General features: G+C 40.7%; 2 protein-coding genes across 5 annotated transcripts; one reads left to right on the plus strand and one right to left on the minus strand.

Annotated features, from left to right (window-relative positions):
* Positions 1-1375: 1375 nt before the first annotated feature.
* lamp2 (lysosomal-associated membrane protein 2) lies at positions 1376-7307 on the minus strand. Of its 2 annotated transcripts, none has more exons than XM_076292551.1 (6): positions 7145-7307; positions 5284-5693; positions 5032-5157; positions 4856-4907; positions 4574-4744; positions 1376-2063 (listed from the first exon to the last, which is right to left on the minus strand). In XM_076292551.1, exons 1-6 carry the CDS (start codon positions 7188-7190, stop codon positions 1921-1923), a joined length of 948 nt encoding a protein of 315 aa, XP_076148666.1. In that variant the 5' UTR covers positions 7191-7307; the 3' UTR covers positions 1376-1920. The 2 variants fall into 2 exon arrangements, with proteins under 2 accessions (XP_076148666.1, XP_076148667.1); XM_076292552.1 differs by lacking the exon at positions 1376-2063 and adding an exon at positions 2155-4392.
* A 102-nt stretch (positions 7308-7409) lies between these two features.
* cul4b (cullin 4B) lies at positions 7410-20225 on the plus strand. Of its 3 annotated transcripts, none has more exons than XM_076292550.1 (21): positions 7410-7797; positions 8675-9100; positions 10430-10545; positions 10661-10764; positions 10983-11052; positions 11204-11277; positions 11456-11618; positions 12962-13051; positions 13617-13699; positions 13783-13850; positions 14339-14457; positions 14619-14811; positions 14951-15055; positions 15137-15247; positions 15353-15438; positions 15551-15658; positions 15748-15861; positions 15961-16066; positions 16209-16381; positions 16483-16635; positions 18455-20225. In XM_076292550.1, exons 2-21 carry the CDS (start codon positions 8929-8931, stop codon positions 18548-18550), a joined length of 2304 nt encoding a protein of 767 aa, XP_076148665.1. In that variant the 5' UTR covers positions 7410-7797; positions 8675-8928; the 3' UTR covers positions 18551-20225. The 3 variants fall into 3 exon arrangements, with proteins under 3 accessions (XP_076148665.1, XP_076148664.1, XP_076148663.1); XM_076292549.1 differs by having other exon boundaries at positions 7410-7778; XM_076292548.1 differs by lacking the exon at positions 7410-7797 and having other exon boundaries at positions 8077-9100.
* The last annotated feature ends 317 nt before the right edge of the window (positions 20226-20542 follow it).

A 20542-nucleotide genomic window follows, 5' to 3' on the forward strand; every position in this document is an offset into this window, starting at 1 on the left:
ATGTTGCGACATCTTAATGTGTGAGGATGAGCTCCATCAAATCAAAGTGAAGATACGTCAACAGAAGTCATGGACATGTGACTTACTGCTGTATCAACACAAGCTCCCTTTACCTGAGGGATCCTCAAGAGAAATCAATCTGAGTCCAAATCTACTGTCTATTCACCAATGTTTAAAATGCTAGTAAAGTGTCAGTTTGATTAGTGTCCCTTTATAACAGAGGGTATTAAGTGCAAAAAGTAAAATGACACAACATGGTTAAACATGGCTACTAAATCAACAACGATTAAGTGATCAATCCACATCAGTGGGTTTTCAGAAATTTCAACATGTGCATGACATACATTCAAGGGCTTTGAAATTATTAGTCATGTAATTCAAAACAATTCACCTTATTCATTAATTTGATACAACACAAAAAATAAAATTTACACATATTATACAGAGCAAATAAAAAGATTTGTTTAAAGAACCTTTTCAGGAAGAGAAAGCCATTCAGCTGATGTATTTCTCATGCATTACATATCCACAGGTGGTTTTCTAAACCTGGAAATTTTGAAATAAACCCATTCAGCATTTTTCATTACATTTTGAACTACCTTTCTTGATTTAACTATAACCACCATAAAGGTTTGCCCTTCCTACAATTATTTTTTAAACTCAGACTTTAGTTTGTAAATATAAAAAAAGCAATGAAGAACATCAATCGAGTATTCTTCATGTAGTACAGCTACTTGTTGTCAAATTCGCACTGTACATCTCCTATCCCTTATGCTGAGTATTGCTCATTTGCTCAATTCTACAATTCAGAGGTCTGGATCAGTCAACAAGGACACTCTTACATTTTTCTTTTCCTTCCCCTTACCTTTCTCTATGGGGTTAATGTGTTCCAGGTTCATGAAACCACCCTTTAGAATTTGGAGAGATGATCCTTTAACATTTTTGGTTGACTTTAATAATGCAGCCAAATTTCCGTCATAGTCTGACTTGGCTATTTGCACATTCCAACACTTCATGATCCCAAAACACCTAGAGCCAGCACTGATATGATACAATTCAAATTTCAACCAAATCAAACTAGGATAAGATACATCTAAGAAAAGTTGAGTGCAGGGACAAAGAACGGCAAAGGCAGAGAGAGAGAAAGAGAGAGAGAATGTGAGCGAGCGAGAGAGTCGAGAGGCAGCTGGGTTAGGGGTAGGGGTGGGGTGGGGTAGATGCTGCTGAATTATACAGACTGGTAGCCAGTGCGACTCTTCCTCCGGCCAATCAGGTAAGAGATAAGTACAAGGATGATTAGGAAGCTGAGTGCCATGCCCACAGCAATGGGCACTAGAAAGCTCAAGTCAGAGTCCAAGAAGCACTCCTCAGCTGCCGCGGGGGGAGAGAGAGAGAGAGAGAGAGAGAAAGGTGACGATAAGTGATTACTGGATAGAGAACATTCTGAGATTTGAGTATCGGAGTAGAATTGGTGAGTAACATCAGAAAAAAAAGAGGGAGAAGGAGCAATGCATCATCACTTTAGATGCACAGTGTCCTTGCATTAGCCAGCAAACTAGGATTTGAAAATGATTTCAGTGGGAGGGAGGTAAGCATAAAACTATATAATCCTGTTAATATCAGGCAGGAAAGTTTAGGTTCACAGCATTTTAATACTGCTTTTTTATTTTAGCATTTTAAGGGGAGGGGGAGGGTGGGGATAACGGTGGCCTTGCAATTCATTCAAATCAAATCAAATCCAAAAGAGCATTGCAATTTTGAAAGAAAATGTGCTAGAAAGTATTAGGCTCTGCTGAGAGGGTAAGAACCTACTTAGTGCATCTTCCAAGCCCAGAGAGTAACTGACAGTCATGCTGTATTAATGTGATCAGAATTAAGTGAACATTTCATCAAAATGATCCTAGATTCAGGATGTGTGACTTAGAAAGACTCATAGCCTTGGGCTTGGTTTCTCCTTCTCCCAATGAAATAGGCCACCAATACTATAAGAATAAGAGCAGCCAAGGCAGCTCCCACTGCTATTGGGACAATGTAGCTTTCCGCATCAGCCTGGCAATCCTCCACTGGATAAGAATAAAGAAAGCAAGGGTAAAGAGATTGCAAAAACACATTCAGTCTAAAATCTGGCAAAAAAGAAAACGGTTATTACACAACTCAAAGAGTCAAACACACTCTTTATTTTGAAGGTCAAAAGTAGCCTCGGCTGACTGTCAACACTAAATACACAGAAGTTTCTATATCACATTTTATTGACTTACTGCAACTAAAAATGCACTGACAGAAACTATTTTCATTTGATGCCATGGGGAACACTTACAATGATAAAAAAACACTTAGTCAGATCCCCTAACCTTAATATGAAACTGAAAAGCAAACTGAACACTTTACATCACTTTCAAAACTTAAAGTGTTTGCTTTGCCAACCCAATCCACATTTCAGTTTCATATTTTGCCAGGTCACAAAGAATCTATGGTTTTGGAAGGAGCAGGTGTCCAGTAATGGGAATTCCCTTTTAGCAGGATCACACCTCCTTTAAAGTGCCGGATACGTCAGAAACGGTCTGCTCTGGAAAAGGCACATTTTTGGAAATCAATCCTGTGGACTTTGTCCCCAGCTAAAGGAAATGGATGTCAATACAGCAAGTGTGGTGGTGGTGAATTTGTATATTTTGAGGACCATTTCAATTTCAACACTTCACATAGAAGCAAAAATTTAATCAAAAGCCATACATTTTTACATGAGCACTTCTGAAATGGAAAACAATCTGGGGCAAAAACACACAGCGCCTGATTTTGAGAGATTGAAAGAACACAAGCACCCCACAGCAAAGTCAGTCTTGTGAAAAATGCAGATGATCACACCTTTCTAAAATCGAGGGTAATATCACTATACACTTACCCATTTACAACGCAAAAATACACACGCTACAGTCCCCACACCAATGTCCAGTTACCATATTATTATGTTCGGAGATCCGTGTGCACAACTGTTGCAAAGGCTATTCACAAGTGTTGCAGAGCAGCATATTTTACCAAATGTGGAGTGTCCTTTGAATACATTTATATAAAAACATATCTGCAAGCAACTGCTTAAATACCACAATTTACAACGCTATCCCTTTTTTAAAAAGCCTAATGCCAAAACAAGTACTCAGATGTGGGGAAAATGTAGCCAACTATAATTTATATAACTTTAATAACTGGCCACATTCCCTCACTGTTATCACCACAGTTAGGCCTGAGACTTACCAGGAAAATTGTGGATCTCATAATGCATAGAGAAATTTTGTGGCAAAATGCTGCATCAAATTAGTCTCACAATGAGATTTTGCAAACTGGCTAACATCGATTCACATCAAAAATAAAAAAAAATTGTACACCCTTAATCTATAGATGCTATGAAGGATATTTCTGCCAATTCAATCTTAGGGTAATGTACAAGAGTAAAAGACGTATGTCTCACACATGCAAAAATCAAGGAAATTACTGGCAATTGATTAAATGCGACTTGGAACAATGATTGCACAAAAAGCTGAATCAGCTCTGTTAGGATTAGTTCCAGTCAAAATTAAATACAAATGTATGTCCCCCAGGATCCATTTTTGCAGCAATTTTTAGCTTCAATCAATCAGGTGAAATTAACCAAATCAACATCATGTGGCTTAATGAAATGAACACAATTAAAACATGTGGGTTTTAAATGAAAAAAGGAATGTTGGGAGAAAGAAGCAAGTGAACAATCTGATGTGATTTGATAGAGGATTTGTTTGTTTCAATTCCTATATGAATAAGCTTTCCATGTTCTGCATCATTAGACATGGTTAGGTGAAACTTGTTGACGGTAGCTAATAGAGACTGTGCACTTGCTTCCTGAACACACTTGAAAAGGGACATAAAAACTGAAAAGCAACAAAAGAAACAAATGATAAGCAGAAAAATAAAATAAAACAAAATGAATGTATATGTGCAAGTAGGGGGGTGGGTCCTGGTCCTGGAATGCCGCAGGGCCCTCATGATTTGAACTGCACATCAGTTCTTTGTCATACTGCTGCATTTGTCAATACGAATTTAATGCAGAGGGGCCAACTGCCAATTATGAGATTGCACTAAAACCTGCAGCTCTTATCCAGGATCAGGCTCCCTCACCTCCCCCTCTCCCCCCACCCTTCCCCCCACCCTTCCCCTCATCCCAACCCATCCCCAAGCCTGGGCTCTTTGAGGGGAGATCAACATTAGGAAGTCAGTGACTGCTTTACAGTGTCTGATATCCAACATAGGTCTTTCTTCGACCAATCATGTAAGCAATCACTACTATGAGAATCAAGCCGGCCAGAGCGGCACCAACAATGATTGGGATTAAGATGCTGGAGTCATCCATTGCACATTCATGGGCTGCAGATAGAGAGAAAATGAGTGAGCACACAGTGAGGGGGCCTGTGGACCATGTGATAATCTCAACACCTCCAGCATGACATCATATCACACTATTGCAAGACCACTCACATCCTCACTGGCTACATGGAAACACTGGTCCATGAAGGAATGTCTTAAGTTAGATGGAAGAACGTCATACCTGTGCTGAATTGATCATCCTCCACCCCAAAAGGCTGGATCTGCAGGTCAAAGGTGTGGAGGGTGACGGAGCTTGTGATCTCGTCACTCTGTTCCTTCTTGCACATGTAGGAACTCCCCACAGATGCTTCCCATAGAGACAAGCTGGAATTGGTAACTGTGAATTTGACCCCTGAAAACCACAAAAGCACATACATGAGAGAAGACCCTATGAACGGGATAGGAGAGTACAAAAAAGAAAGAGCAGGCATGTGATCTGGAGTCATATTGAATAATGGCTTACCACTAGCAGTCACATTAACATTCAGTGAATGTAGGCGAAATCGGTTTGACACCTGCAGAACCACAAAAACTAAATCAGAGCAAGTCCAATAATGCACTTTGCCCCAGCAGTTGTCTGAACAGTAAACATGATTTTACATTATGCAAAACGCACACCATGCACATGAAGTAACTCACATTAGAAAAGCCAAAGTCCATGTAGATTGTGTCAGACTGGAGGATGAGGATGGAGTCACTGCCATTACTGCCACATGATCCAGACACATTGGTCACTGCAGGATCCAGGTTGAAGCTCTGGGCATCCTTGGACACACAAACATACATTTATTTGGCTCTTAATTCTAAAACACCTGTAACTCATGCACCATAAACACAGTCATAACATGACCTTAGATAAGATTTTCTACTGATCCAAATGATGAAACTTACTGCGCCTTGCTTAAAGCTGATTTGCAGGCCCATTCTAGCCAAAATGCAGGCAGTGGCGTTGACATTTGGTTTAAGAGTGTAGTTTCCAGTTTTGGGGTTGGGCAGCGGAGGGGCAGTTGTAGTGGCATTGGTCGGAGCTGGAGTGGTTGTATTTGCAGCAGGGGTGGTTGTATTTGCAGGAGTTGGAGCAAGGGTGGTTGTATTTGCAGGAGTTGGAGCAAGGGTGGTTGTATTTGCAGGAGTTGGAGCAAGGGTGGTTGTATTTGCAGGAGTTGGAGCAAGGGTGGTTGTATTTGCAGCAGCTGTAGTAGTAGTAGGAATTGGAGCAGTGGTGGTGGTGGTTGTGGTAGCGGTGGTTGTGGTAGCGGCGATGGTGGTGGCGACTGTGGATTGAGTTGAACTCAGTTTACCTGTAGGATGCAAGAAATACAATTCTGGTGTAAGATTAAATGCATTAACTTTAAGAAGGCAAGAGGAGCAATCAGTCCGGTCACAATGCAGTCACAGTTTCATGGGATGATGTATCAAAGTTCATGTGGATTATTGTATGCAACAGCAAAACTATGGAACAGTAGGCTAAAATACAAAATATTCATATAAATATTTAAGAGCTCAATAGAAGGTGCTGAAATGAAGGTGCTATGACTAGCACGTATTCATCATAGAGCAGACTGAGCAGGCATTACTAACAGAACGACAACTGCCTTAGAAAGTGGCATCATTTTTAAAAGATTTCCGGGCAAAATATACTAGAAAGGTAGCAAGAAACAGTAAGGCTTTTGTGACCAAAGCCTCAAGCATATCAGTCTACCGCAACTATAAACCTACTTCCTGTTCACAGCCAGGACTGACACATGACAAGACGGTTATACAGTACTGACACCTAAGTTCACATAAAAGACTGTCACACAGTGAATAAGCTAATTAGTAACCCAGAGGGTTTGCATCTCCTGGTTTTAAAAACCTGTCACATGACCTCGGAGAACTCACTGCCAATTCTTACCACAATCACATGTTCTTCACATGTTAGATAAGACCCGGGCACAGCCGGTAGAAAAATATTTAACTCAGAACTGGCTATGCAAAATTGAACAACGTTAACGTCACATTAGTCGGTAGGCTATATCGATCCTTAGATTTACTACACCACAATAATGCACAGGCCAGGGCACCTGAACATAGCACGAATCAAATACTGAACTGTCCGATTTCTTGAGCTACCTGGTTATGTGAGGGGACAATACCGTAACAAGTCACTCAAATGAACGTCACCATTAATGTAAAATCCAGAGACATTAACTTACAACAACCTGTCATGTTGTTTTCAACATCAATTAACATTACAAAACAGAGCTAGAGTGATTCGACTATGACACTACTTTAGTTATAATTTTACCAATTAATTTTAAACAGAACGAGAGCACAAGCACGGCCACAATAAATCTCGTTTTAATAACAGCTAATGTAACGAATTTTATTTCTAGCATTTTAGCTCGCAGCATCTGGCTAGTTAACACAACCTGATTCAGATATCGGCTATCATAAATGTAAAAACTTTTCTGAACGATTTGGAAGAACAATATATGCTTACTCTAATTATCATTACTTTGGTGAATCTTAGTAAAGGCCGATTGTTTACAAAAGCCAGAGTAACAAAACAATGTATTATGCCGTCGCCTAAAAGAGGTTCCCTGGCTAACGTTAGCTAGCTAGCAACAGTTTTGCGTAGCAAAATATTAGCCAGCAAGCTAGCTAGCAGATTGGTTCTTCCAAGGCAAGGCCTGAAGTGACGAGGCAAGAAAACTTTTATTCTGAGATTGATGAAGTAAGAACAAATAACCATACAGAGTTGTGTACTTACCACTGGCTATGACCAGAAGCACCGTTAGGCAAAAGTGGCGAAACATGTTTTTAACGTTTAATTTTAGAGACCGCGCGGATGGCTGAGACTAAGTGCGACTGTGACCACTGCTGGGGCTGAATCTTGCTTCGATTTCAGTTAGCTGTGTGTGCTGTACAGGAGGATGATGGCAGTCATATGACTTGAGAAACAACATGCGTAAGCAGAGACAAGCTTCGTTTTAGCCAATCAGAGGCTATCTGGAAGTAAACTCCCGGTAACGTAAGGTAGATAACATTAGCTGGTAAAGTACAAAGCTAAATGACCAAATGTTAGAATTTTTCGACGCTTCAGTAATTATAGACTATGGTAGCAACTTAGGGTTGTAGTGTAAGCGACAGCAATACTATGTGATGAACTCAACGTAATTTAACATCTCAATTGAATCTATTTCTAACACGCAACACATCGTGATTAACGTTACTGATATGTGACGTTAACTAGCTAACGTTAAGAACTTTGCAAGGCTTGTAACGTAACGTCAGACACTTCAGACGAGTTTTCTGACCCCCTCAGAAGAAATATTATCAGTGTTATATGGAAAAAGTAACGTAGCTAAACTTGTTAAGACTCTTCGAGAACAAGATGAATGATGGTGAGACATTAACGCTAAGGTATTACAAGACATTCCCTTATGCAACAGTAATGTTAGCTGATTAGTTTGTTGTTTTTTGTCTGGTCTTTATCGTTGATGCAGTGAAATGACAGTGAAAACAGAACTTTTGATGAGACAGATTATGTTAGTTAACGTTATTTATTTTGTGTAGACTTTTTCTTTAAATTGGTGGAAATAACTGAAGTACCATAGATACTACCATCGACAGTGGCATTTACTCAAAATAGATACGGGGATGGCGCCGCCATGTGGCACATTTTCCTACATGTAGCCGCATGTAGCCCATCGAGTCAACCTATTTGTGTGGTTATAACAGCCATAGATAGCACTACTTGGGCTAGGCTAGCAGCGCTAACACCACTGAGCTAGATGTCATTGGCTAACACCATACACGAACGGCAACGCTAACGTTAGAGCACATCCACTTTTGCAGCATTATCGTGTGGGGGTTAAGTACTTCCGCTGGGTCATTGTGGCGCTTTTTGAACTTGTGTTTTACTTTTAGAGTTTTTGTCACTATTTAGGGTCTCGAGCTACTGCATACACAAATGGCTATACTACTTGGATGAGCAAGCTGTTTATTGGTGTAAAAATACCATCGTGTAAACTTGCGAAAGCCGCACGACAGTGGCCAAGAGGAAGCAGTAATCAACCATCTTTCTTCTGCCAGCAATAACAAGAAAGAGAGGATCCAAGTGGAGCTGCAGTTTTCAATTTATTGTCTCTTTCTTGCTGAGCATAGATTGGACTGGTCATTTGGAATTTCGTATCACAAGGCCAGAGAATACAAAGCGTTCACCATCGACACGCGCGGGGGTTTAGTATTAGTAGGCTGGCTATTTGATTTGTATTTATTTTTTTCATGTTTCCAACAGGTTTACCTTCCCCTAATCCCCCACCGCCAACCCAAGAGGCTAGACCGGCAGCTTCTGATGTTAATAGCGATAGTAGTCTTACGTCTTCTAAGAAGAGAAAAATAAATAGCTCTGAGAAAGAAGACATCGATTCAATATCTTCGTCCCCAAAAGCCATTTGCAATTCTTCTTCGTCCTGTTCTTCCACCTCCCAGCATATTCAGAAGAAGTTAAGGTTCGAAGATCCAGCAGAAATCATTGGACTGGATGTGAAAATGGCTGAAGAGTCTTCACCGACTGCATCGTGTTCTAATAAAACTAAAAATGTGTTCTTGGCTGGAGGTGTTGGGCACCACGCAAACGGACTGACGAAATCCACCGGATCCACCACGTTTTCTAACAGTAAACCGGGAGCCGCAAAAAAACTAGTCATCAAGAACTTCAAAGGTACGTCAAGTTGTCACATAGTAGCTAACGCGTATGTCAGATGCCCATGGGTCAAGATCTTAACACAGATGTACATCAAATAGCGAAGTTTTAATTGCAGTAGTGTTCAACTGCGTTTCACGGGTCTGAACCTCATCAGTATGTCCCTGTGCCTAGTCTAATAGTGTAGACCTAGAAGTTGTCTAAAAATGTTCTTTGTATAACTGATAGACGTTGATAGGAAAAGGGCAAGTGCAGCCCCTCCAGACCTCACACACAATTGATCTAGTACAGGCATCAACTGGGAATGCAGGCTTTTTGAGAATGTTCTCCATCAAGGTATCCTATCTGCTGAGTAGAGTCAACTTAATGTGCATGGTGCAGAGGGCCTGTTGGTTGTTATGGGTACAGTGCTAGTGCAGTCAAGTGGTCCTTTTGGCCAGTTTCATTTTCAGCAGTTAGTTGGTAAAGACGCGGACAGTCATAATTCAGATTTTTTGTCAGGGAAAAGGCATGGAATTTTACATTTGTCTTACAGTGGGAACTCTGTGACAGTGTGGTAAAATTGGATTTAGATAAAACATCAGATCTGGACACTACTAACTTCAGCCAGGATGAGTGAAACTAGGGAAGTCCTAGCCCTGGGTTCATTAAGTATCGTTTAATCGTTTATGTGTGGAAGGATGAGCATGTTTTTTCCTCTCCACCTTCTGAAATCAGTCTTTTAACTGGGGGAGGCTTCCTTCCTTTGGAATAACACTTCAGATACATTGTTTACAACCAGGTGTAAACCAGGACCTTGACTGATTTTACCAAGACTGCCTAAAATCTCTTTAAGCAACTGGCACTTAGCATTTGTTTTTAGTTTTTTAGTTTTTTTTAAGTATATTTCTTGGGCTTTTTGCCTTTATTCGGATAGGACAGTGAAGATAGACAGGAAGGAGTGGGAGAGAGAGATGGGGTGGGATTGGGACATGACCGCAGGCCGGACTCGAACCTGGGTCCCCGTGGGCACTTGGACCCGTACATGGTATGGGCGCTGTAGCCTGTTGCGCCACAGCGCCCCCTGTTTTCAGTGTTTTAACTATATAGCTTAGTAAGTAAAGTAAGTATAGTAATGCTAGTAAGTATAGTAAGCAATCAAAGCACTTCACACAAAGACAACAAACAGTCAACATATGAAACATATTAGTGCATTAATCAGCAAATGTGCTGCATAAACAGCAACAGATCCTACAAAATGATTACAAAGGGATTGTTTAAAAGACAGTTTCAAGTTTAGATACCTTTGCCTTGAAATTTAAGTTTTCTAAAAATAATGTTTAAATTGACAACAATACCCAATTGCAGAAAAACCCAAATTACCAGAGAACTACACACAAGAGACCTGGCAAAAGTTGAAGGAGGCTGTCGAGGCCATTCAGAACAGCACTTCGATAAAGTACAATCTGGAGGAGCTGTACCAGGTAGGGTCATGGAATTCACTTAGTAGAATTTGCGCTTTCAGATTCAGTAAATATGTGTGGTCAAGTGTACTATGAAAATGTGTCCTAATTGTTAAAAACATTCTCCTGTGTTTAGGCAGTTGAAAATCTTTGCTCCCATAAAATATCATCAAAGCTCTACAAACAACTTAGGTCTGTGTGTGAAGATCACATCAAGGCACAGATCGACCAATTCAGAGAATATCCTTTTTAGTCTTGGATAGCCTTTTCAAGACATCCCTATCCATGTTTCTTGTTGTGTTTTGATCTGGTAGTAGTGGCAGTGTGAATATAATAGAATGGTCTTGTAACAGTAAGTACTAATGAATTAATATTTGAAAACTGAGACCATAGTAACACGTGTTGTGAAACAGATTTAAAGATATGAATGTCTTGAAGACCCTTAACTCAGTCCTCACGGATGCACTGGACAGTGTTCTTTTCCTGAAGAAGATTGATAAATGTTGGCAGGATCATTGTAGACAAATGGTAAGGACAATAATTCTTTATCTTTAAACCCCTTAATTGCGTTAGGAACAAAGCCCATGGAGTTCCTCTAAGTGAAATACAATGCAGGAGAAGATACCGTTTCTGCATATACGATTCACTATAGATGTCTTCTCTTCTTCTCTTTTAACAGATCATGATTAGAAGTATATTTTTGTTTTTGGACCGCACTTATGTTTTACAAAATTCAATGCTACCATCAATTTGGTGAGTGTTATGTATGTGTTTATTTTTTGACATAAACATTGTGCAACACAGCTACAGGTCTTGTACAGCTCTGTGGATTTGAAGATTTCGTTCCTTGTGTTAACCATGCTCTGGAACTCGCCACTGTTCTGGGTATTCCAGATTATTGTTGGCTGACTTTTTTTGTTCCTGCCCTTAGGGACATGGGCTTGGAGCTTTTCCGGTTCCACATTATCAGCGATATGAAGGTGCAGAGCAAGACTATCTCTGGGATCTTGCTCCTGATCGAGAGGGAGCGGAGCGGTGAGGCTGTGGACCGCAGTCTGCTCCGGAGCCTCCTCAGCATGCTCTCTGATCTGCAGGTAGAGACACCACTGTCCACATGGGGCCTTTGTCACATCAGTTTCACATGCTCTGGATTGTCAAGGCTTTGACTAAAGTTATAAACTGAATGCATGTGCTTTCATCACCACAGTACTGAAGTCACATTTCACACATATGCACATGTTTACTGATGGAAAGGTGGATTAGAGTTTTAATTTACCGTCAGATGGCTGGAAAGGGTTGAATTCAACTGAATCGTAGAACAATCACAGCATAAAATCATAGCAGAGTCCATGAAATAGGAAAGTCTTCATGTTCCAGTCCTTTCTCTTCCCACAGTTGCATATAAAACCAGTCTTATTGAGGTAGTTTTGATTGCTTAAGGGTAGAGATGCACCGATATGGAATTTTAGGGCCGATAATGATAACCGATATTTATTGGTTTGTTGTGGCCGATACCGATATGATAACCGATAATATTACTCTTGAAAAAAATTGTGAAAAGTAATTTGGGGAAAGCATTTAATAAGCATAATTTTATTGCAGTAATTTTACCTACCACCAAATGATGGACAGAACTTATAATAGTCCTCAATAGTACAGCAGTCAACATAACAGTAGCCTAGCCCTACAGTATGTGTGGCTCCTTTAAGTGAACCTGACGTCAGTGAATTGCGAGTGAGTGGCTAGAGAGTATGAATCGTTTTCATTTATGACTAAACACTCATAAACGGCTCAGCTGGGAATAAGCTACAGTATAGCGACCAAATCAGAGTTTGTGAGTGGATGGTTAGTATATTTCTAGGTAATAATACAAAACCCAAGCTAAAGTAATGCAAATATAATACTAAAACACAACTTAGAACTAGGCCTACTTATGTACTTGTCCCACTAACGAGTTTGTTTATTTGTTTCCCCGATCAGCGCGGTAAAGTGCAAACACACCAGCACAAGACGGCTCTAGATAGGGCTGAGCTCCGCTCTGGTAAGGTTAAATGGCGGATCATTCACGAGAGGATTTTGAGATGCACAGATTCCCAAATGAACGGTTTTGAGTGGTGAAATACATTCACACCGCTGACATTATATTGAGGAAAAAGTATAGCCAACCAAGCTCAAGTAGCTCAGTGTAGCCAGACGGACTTTACGTAGGCCTAAATTAGGACTTTAAAAAATATCGGCGCAAATTATCGGCCAGAATTCTGTTATCGGACCGATAATAATATTTTCATTTTTTCACTTATCGGCCAATAATATATCGGCTGCCGATATATCGTGCATCCCTACTTAAGGGTTTTTTGAAGTTGTGATTTTCTGTGGTACTTATGGCAAGAGGTGAGCGAAGGCTTCAGTGACACTTTTGTTCCCATCCTTTGATTAGATTTACCAGGACTCGTTTGAGCAGCGCTTTTTGGAGGAGACGAATCGCCTATATGCCACAGAAGGACAGAGGCTGATGCAAGAGAGAGAGGTATTTATTTATTTATTTCTCTCTATGCATACAATATAAGGCCGACACCAAACAGGAAGGGGCAAAGTAGACGACAGCTGTAGCCTATATGATTATTTGTTATTTCGTTTCTCATAAATGATTAGTCAGCTTTTCCATATGACAGAACAACTACATATCTGTTAGGGATGTCACACATGAAACAATGCTGCAGGAACACGAACATATGACTTTGATATGAGTAGGCTATCGTTTGAGTTCCTGTTGATATCTAGTGCACAATGGTAAATCATTTAAAGGAATCTAGTTGCAGTCTTGTAAATATTGACCCTGCAAGATCCTTAGTCGTTGCAAATCCTAGTCTGAGACTAGCCTGTGACTACACTGTGACTAAAAACTCTATGACTTGTCTTTAGATGTGAGAGGGTCTGAGACTGTAGTCTTTCAAAAATCTTTTCCAAAGTATTTCTGTGTAAGGATGGCATATGGATGTTCAGCAACCATGACATGGATATCAATGTTTGCTAACTGGTAGCTAGCGTGCAATGCTATGAAATTTCAGTTAAGCTCTGAAATATTTTTCCAGGTTCCAGAGTACCTTCATCATGTCAACAAGCGTTTGGAAGAGGAGGCGGACAGGGTCATAACTTATTTGGACCAGAGCACACAGTAATATTTTCAAATGCCCATCTCATTGATTTCTATCAAATTAGTTTATGGTCTATCTTACCATCCTTGTCCTCTCCCAACAGAAAACCGCTGATTGCCTCTGTGGAAAAACAGCTTCTGGGGGAGCATCTGACGGCAATCTTACAGAAAGGTGCTGGTCTCCAATTTCAAATGAACTGTTGTTTTAGAGTTGGATATGGGCGAGAGTATGTACTCTTTTGTTTCTAATTCTTACTGAGGATAGTGTATTTAGTAATATTTTGTCTTAGTCTCAGCATAATTTGTATTTGCATTTCTAATATCGATTTTGCCAAACACACTGGTTACACATAATTTAAACATAGTTTGCTTGACATGGTCTGGTTTGCTGCACATAGTCTGAGGCCCGTTATAGAGGAGTTTTGTCTCTTCACAATAACATCTGCATATACATGGGATGAAATTGATTGGTCTTTGCCTTGCAAAGATGATACTGCTAAAATGATCCAACAATAGATACATGATTGCATGTTTAACTTGTTCTCTACCAAATCATCATTCTGGGTCAGTGGTTATCACCAGTGTGGTTACTAGCACAACACAATGTTGATAATGCGGGTGATGTGAGAGGCTCTGACAACTCATTGGGTATTGCTGTAGGTTTGAATCACTTGCTGGACGAGAACCGGATCCAGGACCTGTCCCTCCTCTACCAGCTCTTCAGTCGTGTACGAGGGGGCGTACAGGCTCTTCTCCATCACTGGATTGAGTACATCAAGGTAGGTGTTATTCACCTCCACCACTGGCTAGTAAATGGTGCGGCTAAGAGTTTACGCTGAGTGAAGTCAGAATCACATTTGTATGCGCTCAGTTAAGGAAGTATGATATGTAATAACACTGTTTTGAATTTAAGGCATTGAAAATGTTGTGCTGTTATTAGGCCTTCGGAAGCACAATTGTCATCAACCCTGAGAAGGACAAGACCATGGTCCAGGAGCTGCTGGACTTTAAGGACAAGGTGGATTACATCATTGATGTGTGCTTCATGAAAAATGAGAAGTTTGTGAATGCTATGAAGGAGGCCTTTGAGACCTTCATCAACAAACGGCCAAACAAGCCCGCTGAGCTAATAGGTTGGTTGCTGTCAGCCTCATTTAAGTTACATTTAAGTGGCATGATGTCCAAATGTATTTGTTTAGTTGTGGTTAAACAGCACAAGATCCTGTGCATTCTCATATCTGTGACATTCAATGGATCCTCTGTGTCTTTTAGCAAAGTATGTCGACTCAAAGCTGAGGGCAGGAAACAAGGAGGCTACTGATGAGGAGCTAGAGAAAATGCTGGACAAAATCATGATCATCTTCAGGTTTATCTATGGTGAGTGTCTTCTATGGCAGCATCATGTGAGTATTGACTAGAGGCAAAATGAGTGTCTAAGTGTATTTTTTTGTCTTACAGGCAAAGATGTTTTCGAGGCCTTTTACAAGAAAGACCTGGCCAAGAGGCTACTGGTAGGAAAGAGTGCCTCTGTGGATGCAGAGAAGTCCATGCTGTCAAAATTGAAACATGGCAAGTATTTTTACATTTTAGGCCGTGAATAGGCCATTGTCAATACTTAATCATAAGCTGTTGTCTATCCAGTCTTGATAAGAACATACTCTTGTCTGGTTTCAGAATGTGGTGCTGCATTCACCAGCAAACTAGAAGGCATGTTCAAGGACATGGAATTATCAAAGGATATTATGGTGCAGTTCAAACAGGTTAATGGTCAGGTTTCTTTGAATATAGTATGTTCACTGAAGCATAGCGACCTCTGTGTTTAAAAACCTATTTTTGTTCCATTCTTTTCTCCAATTTCTTTTTCTCCTGTAGTATATGCAGTGTCAGAACATCCCTGGAAACATTGAGCTGACAGTGAACATCCTCACCATGGGCTACTGGCCTACCTACGTCCCCATGGAAGTCCATCTGCCCCCAGAGGTATGTGATGGTTCTCTGAAACCCACCCGTGCAGTTGCTTTGTAATGAAGATGGAACCCCACCAATGTTGCTTGTGCTCTCCACCACAGATGGTGAAGCTGCAGGAGATCTTCAAAACGTTCTACCTGGGCAAGCACAGTGGCAGGAAGCTACAGTGGCAGTCCACATTAGGGCACTGTGTGCTGAAGGCCGAGTTCAAGGAGGTGACCATCAACCCACCCCTCCAAAAAAAGTTTGTTTGTTTTTGTCATCGATCTCAGTTCCAATGTTACAATCCTCTTCTTTTGTAAAAAAAAAAATAGGGCAAGAAGGAGCTGCAAGTGTCGCTGTTTCAGACACTGGTGCTACTTATGTTCAACGAAGGAGAGGAGTTTTCCTTGGAGGACATTAAACTTGCAACAGGAATTGGTTTGTATAAAGACTGAACATTTATGATATTCCCTGATGAATATATAGCTAAATGTACTTTATATAGATACATTATAAAAGTCCTGTTGTATGATTTAAACTTGTTTCTATTGATTGGACTGCTTAATGTGTGTATGTACAGAGGACAGTGAACTCAGGCGGACTCTGCAGTCCCTGGCTTGTGGGAAAGCCCGTGTACTCACCAAAATCCCCAAGAGCAAAGATGTGGAAGATGGTGACAAGTTCTCCTGCAATGATGACTTCAAACACAAGCTCTTCAGGATCAAGATCAACCAGATCCAAATGAAAGAGACGGTACCTTGTCCCACTTCATCCACACTCTTGTTGATTAGCGTGTTGTTGCTGATCTGTGAGGTCACTGGTGGTCTCACGGTGGAAAAATCTGTTTCCCGTAGGTGGAGGAACAAGCCAGCACTACTGAGAGGGTCTTCCAAGACCGGCAGTACCAGATTGACGCAGCCATCGTCCGCATCATGAAAATGAGGAAGACTCTCAGCCACAACCTTTTGGTGTCAGAGGTCTATAATCAACTCAAGTTCCCAGTGAAGGTGAGCTTACACTCTTCATAGAACTAGACTGGTCATGCTCAGAAAGAAAGTTATCACATTGGTAACCTGGAGAAATGTTTCTTTAAGGTTGACCCAAGTGATATTCCATACTCGGAATATTTACTTGGTTACTTTGCTACGATGAGTCTTATTGTGATGGATACTATTGTGAGTGACTTGTATGTATGAGCAGAGCAGTAGGAACACCGCAAAGCAGACTAAAAGATCATTTCTTTTTGCAGTTCCATCCAATAATCCAACATGCCCCAACATGCAGTACTATTGTTTTTCGACAACATTACAGACATTGACAAGCTGATGAGTGTTCTAGAAAACTCTCATACCCTCTATAGGGGCAGCCGTGGCCTACTGGTTAGCGCTTCAGACTTGTAACTGGAGGGTTGCTGGTTCAAACCCCGACCAGTACAGCTGAAGAGCCCTTGAGCAAGGCACCTAACCCCTCACTCCCCGAGCGCCGCTGTAGCAGGCAGCTCACTGCGTCGGGATTAGTGTGTGCTTCACCTCACTGTGTTCACTGTGTGCTGAGTGTGTTTCACTAATTCACGGATTATGATAAATGCAGAGACCAAATTTCCCTCACGGGATCAAAAGTGTATACATACTTATATATACTTTATACTTATACTATAGCTGTTTTCAGACATATCCTCCGCACTATATGCGGATCTTTGTCAGGTGATTCAGACATGATGCTTACATGCGGACATTATGTGTGAACGACACCGATGCACATGAACAGAATCTTCACGTGGTTGAACAGGTTGAACGTGGTTGGAACACGCACATGAACAGAATCTCCGCTTGTTCTTCACTTCGTTCAGACATGCGCTCATTTACATAATGTCTGTTTGAAATACTAGGAGGAGAGTAGTGTAAGAGCTGGCTAAGTTCGGAGTTCCAAATGTCGGGAGATGTTGTTCAGATATACGGCCCAACCGCTTGATATATCCACAGAACATGTGGACTTACACCTATGTCTGAAAGCAACTTATCCTAACTACATGTCAGCGTCTGACTGTGGTGTAGCATTAATGCTTTCTGTCCACACTGAATCTGTTATATATGCCCTTCTATTGCGTCATATTTCTCGTATAAATTAGCAGAACAACTGCTGGGCAGTGTGCTGATGCAGAGGGAGCTAGATGGCTGCTCTCATTCTAGAGTGCTTTGGGTCTGGGCTGGCGGAGTGCATCGCTGAGAGATGTGGTGACGTACATATGACACAGGGCAGAGTGAGACCGGAGAGGAGTTGAATCTGTGAGATCCGTCCACTCATTCCTACATGTTGTATAATCACTGACACTGTTCATGGCAGGCCAGGGCAACTCTCAATGCTGCCCACTGCCCCTCTGCCCATGTCCTCCACCACTGCAGTGTCTTCAGTTTACAGCAGCAGTAGTAGTCGTTGTAGGTGTTTGGGTGGATGTCAGCAAGGAGTGGTGTCCTACGGAGAGCAAGTATTCTTTGTTCCGTTTTCATAATCTTTGAAGTGTTTTGAGACTGGCTGTTGAATTCACTTGTGAAAAACGTGTCATTGTGGTGTTGATTATGAATTGGCATGCAAACTGGTAAGCTGTGCAATTTGGTGACATGATGTATGCTTAGAGCCATTTTCTCAGCATGCACCCTTGTTCAACATTGACTGCTTACATTAAGCAAATTGTGTTGAAACAAACTTCATTGTGTCTATTTTATAGGTGTTTGCATAGTTTGTGTTTCTGTGTTGTATTGACAGTAAATTGCAATGAATACAAACTGTAACTTTCTGCTTCTCTCTTTTTCTCCCCCTCTTCCTCAGCCTGCTGATTTAAAGAAGAGAATAGAATCGCTCATCGACAGGGACTACATGGAACGAGACAAGGAGAATCCTAACCAGTACAACTACGTTGCTTAGGAAGTGAAAAGGGGGAAGGAGATAAGGAAAGTAGAGATGGAAAGAAAAGGTGGAAAGCAGTCAACTTCTCAGAACACTTGGTCTGAAACCCTTTGCTCCAGTTGATGTTACCATTAGCCCCGTTTAACAAAGCAGCCGACAGCTGAATGGATATTGCTCCACAGGCTTTTCTGGTGTGTGTGTGTTTGTTCCTGTGGACTGCATGCCCATTTAAAGAGAATATTGCTCATGCTCAGAGTGGGAATTGGACTTTCTGGGACAGGAAAAGGAAATTCATCATGGTTGGATATCCCTTCTTTCCTACGGAGCGGACACGTTTATTTTTCAAACTTTGTTCTGTGTCCTTACGTTCATTGCATTCTGTTCTGAAGTTTTTTTTCCCTCTTTATCTCCACTGTGTATCCCATGCAAGTGTTGTCACCAACATATACTGTTATTCTCTGCTTAAGGAAAAGGATGACTAATGAAATGAGACTCGTGTTTGTTCAGTGTTGTTTTAAAGACTAATCTAGAAACATTGACTATAGACTTTCATTTGACTGGGTCATATTTTGTTTGTGGCAAGTCTGTTGGAACTGCAGCAAAGTTGGCGAATTCTGAGTTGCACAGCTGTCCGTCTTAGTCTATGTACAAGCTTCTCATCAGTGTCAATCAGGCAATTGTTTAATTGTAGGGCATGGTGGAGCCAATAAAGGAAGGAGACGGCAGTGTGTGCCAAAAGAGAGCACTTGTTTTGTTATAGGATTGGTCGCTGCTATACACTTCCTTTTCTGCTTGTATGCATTTAGTTTTCCATTTTAAAAGTTGCCCTTCATATTTTCTTTATTTTTGTACATATTCATAGATACATACACTTTACACACACACAAGCACACACAAACACACACACACAAACAAAAATAATAAAGTACTAAATTTGAAAGCTTTACATGTGCATCTCAGCTATACTAATGCTGGGGGTATTTAGAAATGCCGTGAAAAAAGCAGAGCAAAACAAAGCTGTTGCTCCTCACTCTGGTTCCATGTGTATTTTTGTGTCTATCCATTCCCTCGACTATCAGTAGCGAGCCTCGTAACACAATGCAGTACTGGGTTTGCAGAGAGATCTGATCATGGTGTTTTTGAGAAATCATGCTTACAAGGACTGCTGGTCCATCTATAACCTACATATTCTGTCTTTTTACTCCTGATGAAAGTCACTCTATATGTTTCCTTGTAAATTTTTGTCAAAAATCCCCTCTAATAATTACAGAATCTGGAGATGTTGCTCATACTGCTAAATGCTCTCATCACCCTCTCTTGTGATTTTCTGATCACAATTTGTTTTGGTTTTTAAGTTTCCCCTCCCTCTGTTCTGGTAAACCTCTTGAACAATGTTGCAGGCCTCTGCAAAGAAAACATATGTGGCACATAGTCTTGTTCTTTAGTCCAGAAAAGTGCCAAAATCTTTTGAAGAAAAAAAAAAAAAAGAATTCCATAGGACAGATCTATGACCACACCACATGTCTGAAATGTCTAGAGGGGAAGATTCTGCTCCTTATATGTACTCAGAAATAAGATGATTTCTTTTGTTTTCACAGAAGTATGTCCTGTTGGTAAGTTTCAAAAACCATTTGAGCATAGGTTTGACCCCCCTTTACCCAGCACACAAATAAAAGTTTGGTTTGGACTCCCACTCCGGGTCTCTTCATGCCTCTTTAAAGTCTCTTGCAAACTGGCATGTTGGAAGTGTTGGAACTCTTGTATCAAAAGAGAACATTTGGTAAAAGGTTTCTATTACAGTCTATGTAAATAAGTGTTTCCTCTTTGAAACGTTCAAAGAGAACTCTTGCTGGTTGATTGAGTGTTTGGGTATGTTGTGTGTAACATTAAATAAAAAACACTTGTTTAACAAGCTGTGATTCACTTATATTTACTAATTTTATATTAAATATATTTTTATTTTTTTCTTCAGGTCCACTTGAGGTAAGTTATGTGCGAGAATGTTTTGTC

The sequence above is a fragment of the Alosa pseudoharengus genome, unplaced genomic scaffold (assembly GCF_046254945.1).
Source record: "Alosa pseudoharengus isolate Yale_2024_CS ecotype anadromous, Long Island Sound unplaced genomic scaffold, YU_APseudo_1.1 YU_APseudo_1.1_scf_19, whole genome shotgun sequence".
NCBI classification, from domain to species: domain Eukaryota; kingdom Metazoa; phylum Chordata; class Actinopteri; order Clupeiformes; family Clupeidae; genus Alosa; species Alosa pseudoharengus.

What these genes read in the sequence shown, in the direction of transcription:
- lamp2 (XM_076292551.1), bottom strand. Translation starts at nt 7,190, where the DNA reads ATGTTTCGCCACTTTTGCCTAACGGTGCTTCTGGTCATAGCCAGTG. An exon ending in TGGACTTTGGCTTTTCTAAT is followed by an intron (nt 4,908 to 5,031) that starts GTGAGTTACTTC and finishes GTGGTTCTGCAG; the next exon opens with GTGTCAAACCGATTTCGCCT. An exon ending in GGATGATCAATTCAGCACAG is followed by an intron (nt 2,064 to 4,573) that starts GTATGACGTTCT and finishes ATTCTTATCCAG; the next exon opens with TGGAGGATTGCCAGGCTGAT.
- cul4b (XM_076292548.1), top strand. Translation starts at nt 8,662, where the DNA reads ATGTTTCCAACAGGTTTACCTTCCCCTAATCCCCCACCGCCAACCCAA. An exon ending in CAGATCGACCAATTCAGAGA is followed by an intron (nt 10,765 to 10,982) that starts ATATCCTTTTTA and finishes CTCAGTCCTCAC; the next exon opens with GGATGCACTGGACAGTGTTC. An exon ending in AGATCCAAATGAAAGAGACG is followed by an intron (nt 16,382 to 16,482) that starts GTACCTTGTCCC and finishes TGTTTCCCGTAG; the next exon opens with GTGGAGGAACAAGCCAGCAC.